Genomic DNA, 17754 nt, shown 5'->3' with positions numbered 1-17754 from the left:
CTCCCTGGTAGCTATATGGTGTGGTGACCTCGATCTCTTCCCCTTGGAAGTAGAAATGCATGTTCGTAAGCGTTTTCTTTGAAGCATTAAAGATCATAACCTTGGTTTTACCTAGGTTGACTTTCAATTGTTGAAGGTGACAAAAGCTGGCTAGGGCGTCTACCTGTCTTTGCAAACCCTTAGATGTAGATGCCAACTAGATCAAGTCATCTACAAAAAGGAGTTGGGGGATCAACACTTGATGTAGAAGGCAACCATCCCCCTCGTGGGTGTGCTCATGGAGGAAGGATTCTAGCTTATCGATGTAAATCCCAAAGAGGGTCGATGATAGGGGGCATCCTTGTTTTACCCTAATGGCGTTCTGAATAAAATTAGAGAGGCCATGTGCCATCATGAGGTGACCCAAAACTGACTTGTATAGTCTCATGATAGCTACCAAAAGGGTCTCATATATGCCAATGTCTCGACATCTTTGGAATATTTTCTCCCTAGGTACAGTATTAAATGCTTTTGAGATGAAGAGTGAGGTGATCTTTTATTTAGGTGAGGCCTACCTCACTTAACTTCTAACTAAGAAGCCCCTACACAAGTTTGATTTTGAGTGGACAAAAAGTAAATTAGGGTTACAAGCCAACTCACTAGCTTTTACAACATAATTTGTCATTATAAGCCCACATGTGAGTTGTAGGGCTAAAAGTGATGATATCATGCCCTTTTTGCTCTCCAAATGCTCGATTAGGGTAAAGTCAAGGTTGGAAATGTCTTTGTCATGATCATCCGCCATTTGAGGAAAATCCCCAAATCATGCATCAAAATAGCTCCAAGGGTCCAAAATCCAGTTGTGGGTGCCACACGTCATCTCCATGGGTGCCAAGTGAGCAACATGGTGCCTCCTCTCTCTAGTGTTAGGGATCCATCAGGTGCAACAAGCCCTCCTAAATCACCCTAAGGATGACTATCTTCATCTGGGCCCTGGATCATGGCATGCCCATCAAGTAGTGTTAAGGTCAACCTGGGGGCATGTTGGGTCCATTGGTACATCGTTAAGAATCCTCCATGCTAGGCAAGCGAAGCCCAACATTTTGGCTCTTGGGGGTGCTCCAAGATGTATCTCAACTGCTCAAGTCATCAAAAGCTTCAACACTCTACTCAAAATGTGCATTGCTGCATCTGCCAGGTTACCATGCTCTATGGAATGTAATGTCTAGCCTAGGAAATATTGTGGAGTAGGGTGCCTCTATGCTTTTGCTGCTCTGGACCATTGGGAAAAACCATCTTAAACTCAAGTGAAAACAACCATTCATTAGAGACCAAGATCATAAATGCATCTAAGTAGACCATACTTAAGTGTTAAGTGCATATTAATACCTCAAATTGGGATCACCTTCAAATATGTAACTAGACCAAGTCCTATAAAGGTGTTCCCTACCTTTGTGGGGATGGCTAATTAGTTGACTCTTGTTGGTGCTTCCAATTCCCAAGGGTAGGTGGAAATTCCAAGGTTAGCCCTTCAATTAATAGGTGTTGGTGTGAGGAAGTGGCAATGGAGGGGAAAGACTTCGTGGCCAAGTGCCATTGTCAGGGGACTAGCTAATGGGAGTCAACGTCTTGAGTGTGTATATGTAATGGAGGGAGCAATCATAGATGCATGAGTTAACCTACTCAGCCTGATTTTTCCACTCCTTTGGTGTGCACCTTCTACCTCTTTTTGATAATGCCTTGTATTATAGTGCATAGTTCAAGGATCAAAGCTTGCTCTTTATGATATAGCATTTAATATACCTCTTAAGATGAGGCAGTTTATCACTCTTTAGGTTTGGGACATGAAAGGGTTCCTTTTGATGAAGTAGAGCATCAAGTTCTTCGGAACCAGGTGATGGCTAATGAGGAGGGTAGAGCTCATGCTAGGCTTTTTTACATGTGCTAACTTATGTCCTGACCATCTTTTGCATTTTCATTTTTCTTTTTCTTTCATTGTGGCCATATTATGCTTTTCCATTCTTTTAGCTGCATCAACCTCTAGAGTAATGATTTTCGGCCCTACTCAAGGATGTGGATAAGAGAGCGCCAAATCCCAATGAACCAATGATGAGTTGGACTTGAAGAATGGAGATGGTATAAAAGGATTATAATGTGACATTGCAAGTGTTAAGCATGGTGTAAGGGAGATTGAACACGCTACTTCAATCCAAGTTTTCCTAGTAGTGCCCTTCCTATAACCCTAAGGCCTTAAGGGAGGTCCCACTATACTAGGGTTAAGAATTAACCCTAGTGGTAAGGTGAGAGAACAGATTTACTGGCAAGATTGGTCAATCATCCAAATCACCCCTTTATCCATGCTAAATGCCCAAAACAGTAAGTAAAGGCTCCCGATTGCAAAATGATCAAAATACCTCTTGATTGGTAGCCCAATTTTATCCATGAGGCATGCCGGATGGCGAGAGGTGTAATGACTGGTGCAGATGGTGGAGGAGCTTGCATATCATCATCATCAAGCTAATGTGTAGGGTTGCTGGCTGTCAAAAATAGGAGAAATTTTTTCTCCTAGTGGGTTACCCATTCTGGTTCGTAACAGTCATCAGTGCCTTTGCTTTCAATAATATATCTATAGAAATTTCTATTTCAATGTTAATTTTCTGAGTTTGTACTATTGTATTTTTCTACAGTGTTGGAAGTGACAATTCTTTCTGCATAAGCTGTTGAAATGTCAATCTATTGTATGCCAGTTTATGGTCAGGAGTTTTACTTTTTTTCTTCTTATTTCAATTCTATGGTCTGGAGTTTTCCTTTTTTTTTCCTTATTTAAATTCTCTGGTTGAGGTGTCTTTTATAATGTAATATACCTTGCCTGCAAGACTACTTTGAGATTCAGAATTTTATTCTTTGTTTGTTGATTCCAACGAGATATGTTCTATACACATAATATGAGGTCAAAACAGTAAAATAACCTGGAGTGGCAAAATATACTGAAACTCTGTTGAAATATCTTTAGTTCATAATTCATTGGCATCTATCTGTAGTTATTCATATATATCACATTCTAGAATGTTAAATGTTTTCTTGTATTTTGTTTAAAATGTTAGTCTATGCATTTAAAGTTTTGAATGATGGCTTCATGTATTGTAGATATATGTACCAACAAACCCTCGTGGAGCAGAAACACTGCCCCCTGGCATTGTTGTCTCAGAGACAGATCTATATCTCCGTAGATTGTGGGGTAAGCCTAGTGAGGTGTGTTGCTTGCAATTGCTTTTCACCTCAAATTTTGTTTGCTTTGGATTTAAATTCAGTAGTATGTCATTGGATTTTTTAAAATGATTGTCAGAGCAGATGAATCTGGAACTTATAGAAAGTGAGAAAATAGGAAAATAAGACGTGCAAGTGTCTTGGAGAAACCATAAATTTTAGGGCTTGTGTATACTGATTGATATGAGCTTCATTTAATTTGGATTGGAATTTGTAGGACTTGGTGTTCAAGCAAAAGTACCTTGTGACTTTCACAGTTGGTTTCGCACAGAGGGAAATGGTTAACAGTGCAGTTTCAAAGGTATACATGCATGGGCAAAATTCTAGTCTTAATGCAAAGTGTGCAGATTTTTTCTTAATTTTTGTTGCATCGACCCATTGCATAGTGATTTCAAAGTTTGTGCAGCTTTTCTTATTCATTTCTTTATGCATACTCCCAATTTAGCATATCCCATAAGATTCTGGCAAATAAGTGCCCATGATGCTCTTTTTTTGTTGATTGACAGTTCTCTGAAAATTTCACCATTCTACTTTTTCATTATGATGGGAAGACCAGTGAATGGGATCAATATGAGTGGTCAAAGCGTGCAATTCATGTCAGTGCAAGAAAACAAACAAAATGGTGAGAGTATGCTTGTTGTGTTTTATGCAGAGACATGTTTTTTGCGGTGCACTGGTTATAATGACATTCTCTTTTTATAAATAAAAGTTACTTATAATGGCATTCTCTTTGTTTAAATAAAAGTTATTTCAGACATGGCATTCTCTTTGTTTAAATAAAAGTTACTTCTCTCTGACGATGTTATTGGTGGGTATTTTTCCATCTTGTCTGCTAGTTGTTACAACATGAAATCTTTGGTTTTTTGAAGTCCCAAGCCTAATTATGAACTCTGCTTGGTGATTCCTTGGAGACATTTGTAGTGGCATTATCTGCTTGTTTTTGCTTTTATTAGGTTCTTCATATTTGCATACTTACAGGTCTCTGACTTGTGCCTATTGCGGAGTAGTACTAATAACTCAACACTAGGGCATAATTGTGCAGACAATTTTTTCTTGATACATGGTGCATTTATGATAGTTGGTGCATCCTAGTGGTTAGGTGTAGTAGTGGAGGAGTGATTTCTCTCATTAATGAGCACTAGTGGGACTTGTTACCGACCAAATTGTCCATTAGAATGGTGAAAGCTTGAACTTACACTTGACAATCCAAGTGGAACCTTGATAGGTCACCCACTGTCACCTCAACGGCCTACCTTTTTCACTTTAAGCCAGCTATCCTCCAGCTTCAAGAGGGGCTCTCTTTAAAATCATCAGTGCATGAACAATAAGGAGCAGGGTGATATCACAAGTAATGCTAGTGATCAAGTTGGGTTGAAGAGAAAAAAGGAAATATTGGTGAGGGAAGGATGAGAAGATGAGTGCCAATATTCAAGGGTGATGGGGATATCAAGAAGAATGACTCTCCTTAGCTTGGTTACCTGGAATGGTGGATTTTACAAAGTGGGGTAGAGTCTAGTATCTAAGGATTGGTAGTCTCTTGGCCAATCGGGGTAAATTGTAAAGTCAAAAACACGCTAGAGAGGATTCCTTAATAGGATTGCCCTCAGCCCAAGGATCAACTATGGCATAAAACAAACCATGCATTTACTAAGGGAACCCCTTTGAGGGTCTGCATAGCAAAGAGGCTTGAACCAAGAAAGAAAATCCTTCTAAGTGGAAACATAGATCACATAATAAACCCGAAACCCCAATAGACACCAAGAACCATTTTCATTAAGCCCTAGGGAGAGGAATACTTGCACTATCCAACTCTGAATTACAAATGAGGAAGTCCTTCCTTCATATAGAGGTGGTAAGGAACTTCCTTCACATTGAAATAATATTATTTGGGGAATTCCTGTTGAAAATAATAACGAGAAAGGGTTCCTTGATTTGTGCCTTAATCAAAAGAACCACAATGAGGTTCTCCTTGGCATGCTCAAGTTTCCTATAAGCTAGGATGAATTCCTATAATTTAGGATTCGTTCCTAAAAGTTAGGAGAAGTTATGAAGAATTGACGTGTTAAAGTGGAAGGCCGAGTTATTAGTCTTCTAGTGTGAGTTAATTGAGGAAAAGAACATGTGTTTGAGTCTCAAGTACTTGATTTGAGATAGGATGAGTTGTATGAGTAGTTAACTCATGCTAATTCAATCAATCACAAGAGCAAACTCCTTAATTAGAAACTCACTAGAATTAGCCATTCGAATTGCTTTAAAAGGAGGAACGAAGGCACAATTTGAGGGTCACCAAGATGCAAAAGGGTGAGGACTAGACTTCCTATTTCACCCGAGTTTAGAAAGTTCGCGATGAGCTAGAAAATGTAGGAGAGAAACCAAATGACAGTGAATTGGTGCAAGTTGCTATAAACGTGTTTACCAAGGAGTGGGCTATTTATTTTGTTAAATGGATTACTGGATGAGATAAATTGCCAAATTGGGAACGCCTGTGGAGTGATTTCACTCAGGAGGAGCTCAGATTCATTCTTATCGAGAGCAGTAGTGGCAAGGGGTCGAAGGTTGAGAAGGAAGAGGAGAATCTTGCTCTTGCAGGTAAGGCCAAGGGTAAGAAGGGTAAAGGAGAGGTCAAGTCCAGTGAAAAGGGAAAGAAGAAGGATCAAGTCCAGTGAGAAGGGCAAGAAGAGGAATCTAAGTAAGATCAAGTGCTTCCATTGCCATGAGTTTGGGCACTATACTTCTAAGTGCCCTAATCAGAAGAAGGAGTCCGATAAGGATCATGTCTCTGCATCAACGGATGTAGATGCATTTTCTGCCCAGTGCGAGAAAGATTTCTCATTGATTGCTTGCATGGCAAGCTCAACAAATAGTAATATATGGTATATTGATTCAGGAGCATCCTTCCACATCACTGGGAACAAGAAGAGTTTCAGAGCGAGCTAGGAGATGATGGCATGTATGCAACTAGAGGAGTTGGTATTGTCAGCTTTTAGAGGGAGTTAGGTAATCCTCTTCATCTCAAAGATGTTCTCTATGTTCCAGGATTGAGGCAAAATCTTGTTTCGGTAGCTACCCTTGAGGACAAGGGATATGATATCATCTTCAACAAAGGTAAGGCGTACCTCCAACACTTAGCTTTTGGATGTAACAAGCATATAGGTGTGAAGGTGAAGAATCTCTACAAGTTGTAGGTAGAGACAGGTGCAACCTCAAGCAACAGGGCGGGGGGTGCTCAAAGTAGAGAAGTGGTGGTTGAACAAGAGCAGGATAGAGCTCTCGAGATGGAGCCTTAGCCAGTATCTCATTTTCAGTCTAAGCTAGTTGACAGTTGGGTTGACCAGCAGGATGATGAGGACTATAGCCTAAGGCAAGTGGAGGCAACTACTTAGTCCGTGACTCCAAGTACAAGGAGAGTTCGAGCCAAGTGAGCAGGGGATTTGGTTAAGGGAGATCATAAGAGAGTTGAGTGTCCCAACATCAAGAAGCGGACATAAAGGTATATAGGGTACATGGCACTTATGACTAAAGTGGTGGACTCGCAGAGCATGGTGGGAAAGAATAGGTCTTCAAAGCAAGTTCCATAGAAGAAAGCGGGGAAGCCTTTAGCTCAGAGGGAGCAACGGCAACAACAAAGAACATGGTAGTTGGAGACAGATCCAGGTGGACGAGGTTCTTTTAGGAACACCTTCCTCGCTAAGAGGGAGTGTTGAAAATAATAATGAGAAATGGTTCCTTGATTTGTGCCTTGATCAAAGGAACCACAATGAGTTTCTCCTTGGCATGCTTCAGTTTCCTATAAGTTAGGACGAATTCCTATAATTTAGGATGCATTCCTAAAAGTTAGAAGCTATGAAGCAGTAAACTGATGTGTTAAAGTGGAATGCTGAGTTATTAGTCTTCTAGTGCAAGTTAATTGAGGGAAAGAATGTGTGTTTGAGTCTGAAGTCCTTGATTTGAGATAGGACGAGTTGCATGAGTAGTTAACTCATGCTAACTCAATCAATCACAAAAGCAAACTCCTTAAGTAGAAACTCACTAAACTTAGCCATTAGAATTGCTTTAAAAGGAGGAATGAAGGCACAATTTGATTCATTATCTTGTGAGCACGAGTTGGTGAGACAAGGCAGTAGAGAGCACAGGTTGGTGGTTGTGTGTTGAGGCTTGTGCGAGTTTGATAGAAAGCATATTTCCTTGGAGTCTGCCCTCAAAAATAGGGAGAATCCCTATTTAATGGAAGCCCTATTGCGCTAGGATTTAGGACCTCTAGCGCAAGGAAATAGGGCTCAAGAGCGCGCTTAAATTTATGAGGCAAGGATCAACAATCTTGCAAGGGTTCCAAGTTTGGTTCAAGGCAGAAAAACAAGGTTGTTTTCAGATTGAAACAAATTATATTTGTAAGAGATCTATTATTCAGTTTTTATTAATAATCAAGCAGAGGGTTTTCCCAGTTGGGTTCCCTAGAAAAACAATGTGTTTTTATTATGTGATTGTAGTTATTTTTGTTCCTATTTTGCTGTAAAGTTTAATAGAGAAATTTTGTGTTTGTATGAAAAAAATTTATATTTAGATTGTTCATATTAACAGTTGGAGAATTTCAAGGAAATTCTATAGTTTCCTTGGATCTAGCTATAAGAAATTCTAGATCTAATCTGTGAAATTTTCCACTACCCAAGATGTGCTGTTAAACTAGTAAATTATATTAGTAGAGAAATTTTGTGTTTATATGAAAAAAATATATTATATTTTAGATTGTTCATATTAACAGTTGTAGAATTTCAAGGAAATTCTACAATTTCCTTGGATCTAGCCATAAGAAATTCTAGATCTAATCTGTAAAATTTTCCACTACCCAAGATGTGCTATTAACCCAGTAAATTATTCTGATTACTTATGCACAACAAATTAATTTTTTCAGCTGAAGCTAGTGAATAAAAAACACGAACAACGCCAATCACCAAATCAAAACAAAGCGGAACCTACGAGAAACCAATCACTCACACACATGACACAAATATTTTGGACAAATGTCCCTGGAAAAACCTGAAGATGGGGAAAACCAGTTTTCTGGATGAGGGTTTTAACTTTTATTGCTTAATCTTCAACAAATCTGCTAATGAGAAATTACATTCACTACTTGCCTAACACTAACAATTCAATTTTCACCTCTGTTTCCTTGACTGGGACCCTTTGATGTGAGGGCCACATTCTCCTCCTCCTTCACTTGCTTCGACTCGTTGCTGCTACCACTGATAGAGCTCTTCACTAAGTCTCACCTCAACTCCTCCTACAGTAAATCGGCCCACATCCTGTCCCACTTTGGCAAGGTTTCTCTGCCCAAAATGCTTTGGATGAATACCTGCCACTCCTCAGAGACACTGTTGAGTGCCAATCATACTAGCTTTGTGGCTTAAGGTGCTGCTCCAACAATTGACAACCGATCTTGGATCTCCTGAATCTTGGTGAGGTAGGGGTCTATGTGTTCCCCCTTCTGCATCCTGGTGCATCTCAACTTTTCCTCCAAGTACATCTTCCGTTGCTTGGAAGTGCCTTGGTATAGCATGGAAAGTGTATCCCACATCAACTTGGCCGTTCCTTGGCTTGCTATGTGTGATACAATGTGATCTCGAACACCGTCAAGAATCAACCTCTTTTCCGTCGCCATCTCCTTTCGGTATTCCTTCAGCTGATCTGCATCTGTGGGATAGCTACCACTGCATCTATGAATGGCTTTAGGCCATATTCATCGAGAAGGAAGGGCATCCTTGCCTTATAGATGACATAGTTGGAAGCAGCATCCAACCTGTTCTGATCTCGTAATCAGGCAGTGGCCATCTCATCAAAATAGGTCAAAATCCTCCTCTTCTCTTCTGCTCAGCTGCTGCTAGGCTCTACGCACTCCCTGTTGGAGTGAGTAAATCTACTCAAAATGATTGTTGATTTGCAAGGGAAAATTGAACTTTTGAAGCTAGAAGTCTCGTGAGGAAAATTTCCTTCAGCGTGTGCTCTTTCTTCGTGTTGATGCTATTTTGCAATCGCAACTGCTCCAAAATACTGCGTCCAGCTAGAGATTTGCTCTGCTCCCTTTTCCTCTGGTAATCCTCGAATTGGAGAAATCTGATTTCCCTGTCGCTGTCTCAGAGAAATCGATTTTTCTGTAAGAATTGACCCTCCTGGCAAAGAAACTGCGCTGCCTTTGAGGTTTCAAACCGCTGCTTATGCAGAGCTACGTAATTCCTCTTCCCTTCCGCTACTGAGCTATCTGACTTACTAACTACGTTGTGATACCATGTGAAAATTTGGCTAACCTTGAATCCTATTACAACAACTGATGTTATTTCTTCTATTTGTTAATTTAATTAAACAAATTATTTGATGTGTGCTACGACAAATATCGAAACAAATACACTAAACCTTCACAAAACAAATACTGCGGAAGAAACAAAAACGCTGGAAGAAATAAGATGCACACACACAATATGACACCGTTTTCTTAGACTAAGTCCTCGGAAAAACCCAACTCGGGAAAATCAGTGCAACAACTGAGGGTTTTATTATTATGTAGTAGTGAAAATCTGAGTACAAACTATGGATGTTTAAACAACGATCCAAATAGAGAAATAACTAGCAATAATAACTAGTGAGAAAAATTTCTCACTCCATAGGTGATCCCACACTGACCTTAGCTCGAATTGAGCTGCTCCTTGCTCCCTTATCGCAGTCACTGCGTCAGCCTACGCAGTTACTGCGTCCCACAAGCTCGAAACTACGTCTCCTCTCACTGTCTCGTCAACTGCTATCTGGGAGACTGATACTCTTTGCCTCCAGACCCTCTGCCCAACTTCTGGCTCAAAATCTCAACTTCTCCCCAACAAAACGGAAATCTCCCCAAGAGGGCTCTGCGTTGCCTCTCTGTGGCAATAATTGCCTCTCTGTAATGTACTTACTGTAACTGGAAAAGCTTCGTCTGGCCTCACTATCTCGGCCCCTCTCTCACTACTTCGACCTCACTGAATCACTTCTGGGAACACACAACTGCTACTCTGTAAATCGACTTCTCAGCAAAATCGAACTGCTCAAGTGATTTCTTCAAGCCCCATTGACTTCTTTTTATAATTCTCTGTTGAGACTTCAACGCCCAAGATTAAATCTTAATCTATGGCTAGGATTAACTAGAAGTCGATCCATGTGAGTTTCTAGAAGATTCACGCCATAACTTAATTAATTCTGATTAATTAATCATATTCCCTAAGTTTAGACTTAGGAAATGTTTAAAAAACGACTGATAATCTAATTAAGTCATATCTAAGTGGAATTTTCAGAAACGATTTTTGGGTTTTGGAGATCTTATGTATTCTAGCCTCTCCACAAAATTTCGTGGCTAAAACACATCTGAAGCTACAAAAACTAACACTCCTATGAGGCATTCCCCCCAGGGAATTTTTTGTTTTTATTTTTTAAACCCTTAGAGGTTCTTGTATACATCCAACTCTTCTAGTAGCACTTCTTTCTTTCCCAGTCTTGAGGGTTTACATCTTAGATTAGATCTACCTTTCATTTTTTATAGGAGTGGCTGTTGCACTCCCACAATGTATTCTTGCCTTTTTACATAGTGGTCCCGTAGACCTGTTTGTAGTCATTTGTTGGACATTAATAGAATTATCTTATGTTATTTACAAGTAGCACAAATATGTATATTTTCATATAACCTGCTACTAATTTGGCAATTTGATTTTATTAATATAAATGCATTATAATATATTAAAATGTATGTTATATAAAAAATAACTTCCCGCCTTGCTTCACTTGTGGGTTTTTTTTGGAATTGGCACTCCTAGCACTCACACTGCCACTTCCACTGCTAGCCCCATGCTCTGGCAACCTTGATACAATATGTCTACCCCCTGTCTGAGTTTAATAGAACAGTTTACAAGTAAGTGAACATAAGATGCTTATTCTACCACCCTGTCATCTAGTAACCCAAGTTACACTGCTGATTTCCAAGATTGTCCTCAACGATGGATTTGTAGCCCTGAAGAACCTTCAGTCAAGTAAATGTTTTGGTCATAAAGTTGAGAGAATAATCCTGCAGATACTTAGTACATACATACATACATACATACATATCTATGTATGTATGTATTTTTATACAATCAATTCTTTTACTGGTTCTTTGGTTGTTCTGATTTGAGTTGAAGTTTTTGGAGAGACCAGAGTTGCAGGGGAGCGCACCCCCCCGGCCTCGAACCCGCTCCCGAAGCGCGCTCCGAGCGGGAGCGGCTCGGGAGTGCGCTCTCGAAATCGCTCCCGATAAAAAAATTTATGCTCCTTGCCATTTTTGGGGGTGCTGTAGGGAGCGATCGCTCCCGGAGCGAAATTTTAAGCCCGGGAGCGATCGCTCCCCGATCGCTCCCGAGCATTAAAAAATCGCTCCGGGAGCGTTTCGGGCGGCACCGGGAGCGATCCGACAGAAAAAAATTCCGCGGGCCCGAAAAGAAATTAAATTTTAATTTTTTTGTTTTGTTTTTAAAGCCCAATGGGCCTAAAAAAATTCATTATCACTTCATTAAGTTGAGTTTCTTGGAGAGCAAGAGCAAATGAGCAAGGAGAAGCGAGGAGCAAGCACCGAGGAGCGAGGAGCAAGCCTGCAAAGAGGTAAGTAACTTAGTAATTTAGTTAGTTTAATTTAGTTAGGTAGTAATTTAGTTAATTTAATTTAGTTTATTTTGTTTAAAAATCATGAATTTAAATTAAATTAATTAATCCCAATAAATTAAATTAATTTGCAGATTCAAAACCCTACAAACATCAAACACCATGGACCTGGCTATATTTCTTGTCATTTTCCTCTTCTTGGTCCCTTTTATGGTTATTATGGTGCTGGAGAGTAGGAAACAGAGGGTCCAAACTGAAGAGGGGGATGAAGAAGCTGGAGAAAGTTGAATTGATGAAAACCCCGGTGAGGAGGAGCTGGAGGAGGGTGAACATGACCCTCAAAAAAGTAAACAAGACCAAACCCCATTGTGGAAATATGTTAACAGGGCTGAAACAGGGAGAGGGGGTGGAGCCACTAAATTTCATTGCCCCCATTGCAACAATGATTACACAGGTTCATACACCCGTGCTAGAAGACACCTCTACGGGAAAAGGCCATGGGATGGAGACAAACAAATAGGAATCAAAACTTGTCCAGCAGTGTCAGTAGCGGATAGAGCCAAATACATAAGGGAAGAGGAGGAAGCCCAATACGAATAAAAAAAATGAAGGGGTTTCTTTGAACCAAGCTCACAATCACAAAGAACTCCTTCAGCATCCTCGCAAGGCAGTGGATATGGAGGCACAGGGTCATCAGCTTTAATGCGTAGAACCATATCAGATTTCCTTGATGAGGGGTGTAGGAATGATGTGGATTCAAAGGTTTACAGGTTTCTCTATGCATGTGGGATACCATTCAATGTTCTTCGCTCACCTTATTGGCACGAAATGGTTTCTGCCATAAATGATGCCCCTAAAGGATACAAGAGCCCTGGGTATGACAAGGCAAGAACCGTTGGCCTTGATCATGAAAAAGCAAGAATATCACATTCTTTGAATAGAATGACAAGTTCTTGGAGTGACCATGGGGTGTCCATTGTATCTGATGGATGGACAAATGTAAAAGGCAAGCCATTGATAAGTGTTCTTGCTGTGTCTGTTAGTGGTCCCATCTTTCTAACTGCACATGATTACTAAGACAAGTTCAGGACCGCCATCAACATTGCAGAAGCATTACTTGAAACAATTGACCGTATTGGGCCATACAATGTCATCCAAGTCATCACTGATAATGCTCCTAATTGTAAGGAGGCGGGAGCAATCATTGAGGATAAATACCCCAACATATTTTGGTCTGCATGTTTGGTTCACACATTGAACCTTCTGATGCGTGATGTTGTCAGAAACAAAAATGCACAATACCAATGGATTGTTGATTTGTACAAGAAAGGCAAACAAATGATAAAATTTATTACAAATCATAGCAATACCCATGGCATTTTCCGCAGTCACTCGAGATTGGAGTTGTTGAAGATTGTGAAGACTAGATTTGGTAGCTATTACCTCACCTTCAGGCACCTTTTGAAGGTAAGAGAGTCATTGGCTAGCATGGTATCAAGTCCACATTGGCAGGTATTAAAGGAAAGGGCTACAAATGCAACTGACAGGCGAGGTTTTGAACTGGTGGAGGAGGCCGCTCTTGATGGTCAGTTTTGGACAAGTGTGAGGCAAGTATTAGATTTCACCAAGCCCATTTATCACATGATTCGGTTTGCAGATACAGACAAACTAGTGATTGGCGAGGTGTATGAGCAGATGGATACCATGTTGGGGGAAATAAAAGATATTGTTCATAACAGAGATCCCGACTTGTACAATCTGATTCACAATTGTGTGTGTGAATGGTGGAATAGACTTAATCTTCCACGACATTGCTTGGCGTATATCCTTACGCCAAAATACTACTCTACATCTTGGTTGGGCCAACCTGCACCAGGGGGTGGGATTAGGACCAAACCCCATTTAGATGCAGAGGTAACCAGAGGATATTTGGAAGCATTAGAAAAGTTGGTACCTGACAGGGACGAATGTGCAGCTGTGCGCCTTGAAATAGGCAGATACTTCAGTGGCACTGGTTTGTATGGTAACTTCCATGCAATGGACGACAAAGATAGATTTGATACTCTCACATGGTGGGAAACATATGGCGGCCAGGGGCTTTTGCCAAAATTGGCAAAAAAAGTTCTTTCACAGGTTGTAAGTACTTCTTCTGCAGAGAGGTGTTGGAGCACCTACAGCTACATACATAATGTGAAAAGAAACAGACTCAATGACAACTGAGTAGAAAGCTTGGTTTATGTGCACTACAACTTGAGGTTGTTGAGTCATTACTGTGATCGGGCTTATGAGGATCCCACATATAAAATTTGGGACAATCACCCAGAGGATGACAATTTGGAGGATGGCATTGTACATCTTGAAGAACTGGAAGAGGAACTTGTAAGGGATGAAGATGAAGCAGCTGCAGCAGCCATGCCACCTCCACCATCCAGTAGCAGTGCTCGAGGTCCGAGCCTTGTTCCTTTGCTGTCGCCGCCTCCATCTACACCCTCACGTGGAGGTTCTAGTTCTGGTCGTCGGTCTGTGCGGGAGACTCCTAGAAGACCACCATGACCTGCTCATACTCTTGGAGACTCTCGTGGCAAGGGCCACATGTAGATTTACAATTTACTTGTCTTTTTTAGTTTCTATTAGACTTTAGTTTTCATAACTGTTGAGTTTTGAGTCCTTGACTCTTGACTCTTGACTCTTTCATATCATAATGATATTTTTTGTAAACAATATATCACTGTGACAATGAAAATTTGAAGTTTGAAGTCGGGCCTTGGCAATTATAACTCATTGGTAATGATTGTGAATTATGAATATGATGCTTCGTGAAAGACTAAAGTTGTTTCATTTCATTTCATTATTCATGTTTCATTTTATAAATTTATAACATTTCATATCATGTTAACAGTTAGAAGTTAGGACTTAGAAATATCTAAGATATTACTTCTTGTAATGGTTAAACTTAGCTTACAAGTACAACTTTGGTGATCAATGATGATAAATGTTATTGAATTTTCAATTTTGAAAGCTTGAAGTTGAAACTTTAAGATTGAATTTGATGAATCATGATTCACGAGACTCAATATGTTGCAGTTGTAATATGTATTTTACTAACTTGTGGACATGGTTGATGAACTTGATGACGATTATAATTTCTAGATGATTGATGTGATATGGTTCAATGATCAATCTATGTTTTTTTATGTTTTTTATGTCTAATTCATCATTCTACATGTTTTTGTTGACATATATGTATCAAAAATTAAAAAATATAAAAAATATATATATTTTTAAAAAATCGCTCCCGGATTCGCTCCCAAACCGGGAGCTTTTGAAAATGGTCGCTCCCGCTCCTGTTTTCGCTCCCGCTCCCGCTCCCAAGCAACATTGGGAGAGACAGTTCCTATCTAGTGTCAGTTTTGATTACTTTGATGCGAAAAATACCTTGTTGGAGCAAAATCAATGTTGATCCTTTTGAGTTGATGGCTTCATGCCTAATGAGATTTAAGACTACGCCTAATGAGATTTAAGGGTACGTACTATATAGCATGTGGTTCTACAATGTAACCTTAACTGGGATTTCACAAAGTTTTGTTGATTACATGTTTTCAATAAGTATGATTTGCAATATATACAAATTTTATGCTACTAGCAACATCAATACACAGTGCTTTCTTAGTATGTGCTGTAGAAATTAGGCTTATGAATATTTATTAATGATCTCTTTAACTGAAATTGTTATCTAAGGCCTCTTTGGAATGGATTTTTGCCACATTGCATTGACTTATCGTTTTAGAACGTATCTAGGTTTTTGCAATTACCAATGTTCTTATTGAACTTAAGTTTTAATGCAAATGACCTGTTTTTAGATCTAAAACTCTTCTGTTACAATTTCAAGTTATGGTGTAAATATTTCTTGTTGCAAGGATATGAATTAAATGCTAATCTTAATCTGGTTTCAGGTGGTTTGCGAAGCGTTTCCTTCACCCAGATGTTGTGGCACCTTTTGATTATATCTTCATCTGGGATGAAGATTTAGGAGTTGAGCACTTTAATGCAGAAAAGTAAGTTCTATCAATTTGTTGAATATTGGATATTCTTGTGATTTCTGCAAATCATTTTCTTCTTTCTATAATATAAAACATCTACAAAATCAGCTCAATATATATGGGAATATCACTTGACAGCCTATCAATAAGTTTTGACATAATCTTGCATTCCTATCAGACACCCTGCAATCTGACTATAATACCTATGAAATTTATAGCTAAGAAAGTTGGTCTAATAGTAAACTATATAATGCAGTGGTGTCAAGAAGGAATGGACCAAAATGAGAATACAAAACTTTAAATCGCGGAAATTCCTCACTTGGGATTCTCACGTGCAAAATTTCAATTATCATTGTTTAATTCTGCTGATATTTCTATTTCCTCGTTCAAAGTAATTTTTATTTTCATGCCAGGATTCAAGGATCCAGGCATTGGCCCCTTCCTTTGGGGAAAAGTAGGTTGAGTCATCTGTTTATTATGGACATCTCATACTGTTAATTTTCTTGAAACCCTGCAACTGCTTAATGAATAACTGAAAACAAGGTAACTGAAAACTGAAACCAAATTTACTTTCACCAAGATACAGAGATCCTTTTATAAGCAGCGGAAAATAATCGAGAGATAAAAACACATGCACACAAATTGACACACTTGTTTACCCAAGAAACCCAAAAGGGAAAACCTGCTTTCTTCATTGTGGTATTTTATTGATAGTTCTTGAGCAATTGGATCTATTACAGAGCAATCTGTCTCTGAGAAGGTGTTCTGCTTCTTCTCACTAATCTCAGCTCCTGATCTCTGCTATGGATAGTCTTGGCTTGCCGTGCCTCTTCCTGATCCCAGCTCCTATTTCCTTACGCACTTCCTGCCCCTATTTCCTTGTGCACTAGGCCTCCTATTTCCTAGCGCACAAGAGGCCCTATTTCCTACCGCAAATCTGCTCCTATTTCCTAGTGCAAATCTGTTCTTTCTCCTTAGCACACAAGCCTCCTATATCTGTGCGCACTTTCTCCTCAAGAATATGCACTCCACAACCAAAGATGATCTCACGAACTTGTTCGATCCTGTGCCTTCGTCTTTCTCTTTATAGACCCAATTCGAGCATGCAAGTGGCCTAGCTCAATTTAGAAGCTCAAGTTCTGATTGCGAGTTAACTGAGAGTTCAATTGATTCTCTCTCCAATCAACACTTGGAGTTTTAACTCGTTCTCCCTTCAATCAAGACTGAAGACTAACTCATTCTAATTGAACTTGTAACTGCCACTTCCTTCTGTAGTCAAATTGAAGAAGACTCCACGTAACTGAAGCTCCAACACTACACATGAAACTGAAGTCTAACTCATGAATTCAAACCATGCTAGATAAAAGACAAATCGAGGTCTTCATTGGCTAAGGCACAAGCCAAAATATCTTCACTCACTACATTTTCAACACTCCCTCTTAGCAAGGAAGGTTTTCTGTACAACTCCTAACTTATCTATGAAATAGACGAAATTGCTTCTTGCCAATGCCTTGGTCAAGATATTTGCTGTCTGCTCCTTTGTTGGAATGTACAGTAGCTTCACTATCCCTTCTGTACACAGTCCCTGAGATGATGATACCCGATTTTGATATGCTTGGAGCAATCATGAAACACTAGATTCTCAGAGAGCTTAATGCAACTCTGATTGTCACAGTGTATCACTATAGCCCCCATCTCTTGTATGAAAAGTCCCACAAGAAACTTCCTCATCCAGATAGCCTCACACACTGCCAAACTGGCAGCCATGTACTCAACCTCTGTTGAACTGAGCGCGACTGATCTTTGCATCCTGCTGAACCAG

The 17754-nt window shown here is 39.7% G+C and overlaps 1 protein-coding gene across 4 annotated transcripts in view; it reads left to right on the top strand.

The window, feature by feature from the left end:
* The window catches only part of LOC149173541 (uncharacterized), a 143267-nt gene that overhangs the window by 26417 nt on the left and 99096 nt on the right, over positions 1-17754 (top strand). For all 4 annotated transcript variants that reach the window (XM_089424652.1, XM_089424650.1, XM_089424649.1 and 1 more), the window contains 4 exons: positions 3127-3231; positions 3464-3547; positions 3753-3868; positions 15846-15947. In XM_089424652.1, the coding sequence (XP_089280778.1) occupies positions 3127-3231; positions 3464-3547; positions 3753-3868; positions 15846-15947 (407 nt within the window). The remainder of the gene's footprint in view (positions 1-3126; positions 3232-3463; positions 3548-3752; positions 3869-15845; positions 15948-17754) is intronic.

The sequence above is a fragment of the Pinus tabuliformis genome, chromosome 4_2 (assembly GCF_031772625.1).
Source record: "Pinus tabuliformis cultivar Carrire ecotype Pingquan chromosome 4_2, CPIR1, whole genome shotgun sequence".
Classification (NCBI taxonomy): Eukaryota; Viridiplantae; Streptophyta; class Pinopsida; order Pinales; family Pinaceae; genus Pinus; species Pinus tabuliformis.
The sequence above is the reverse complement of the archived record's forward strand: the minus strand, read 5'-3'. Positions and strand labels throughout refer to the sequence as shown.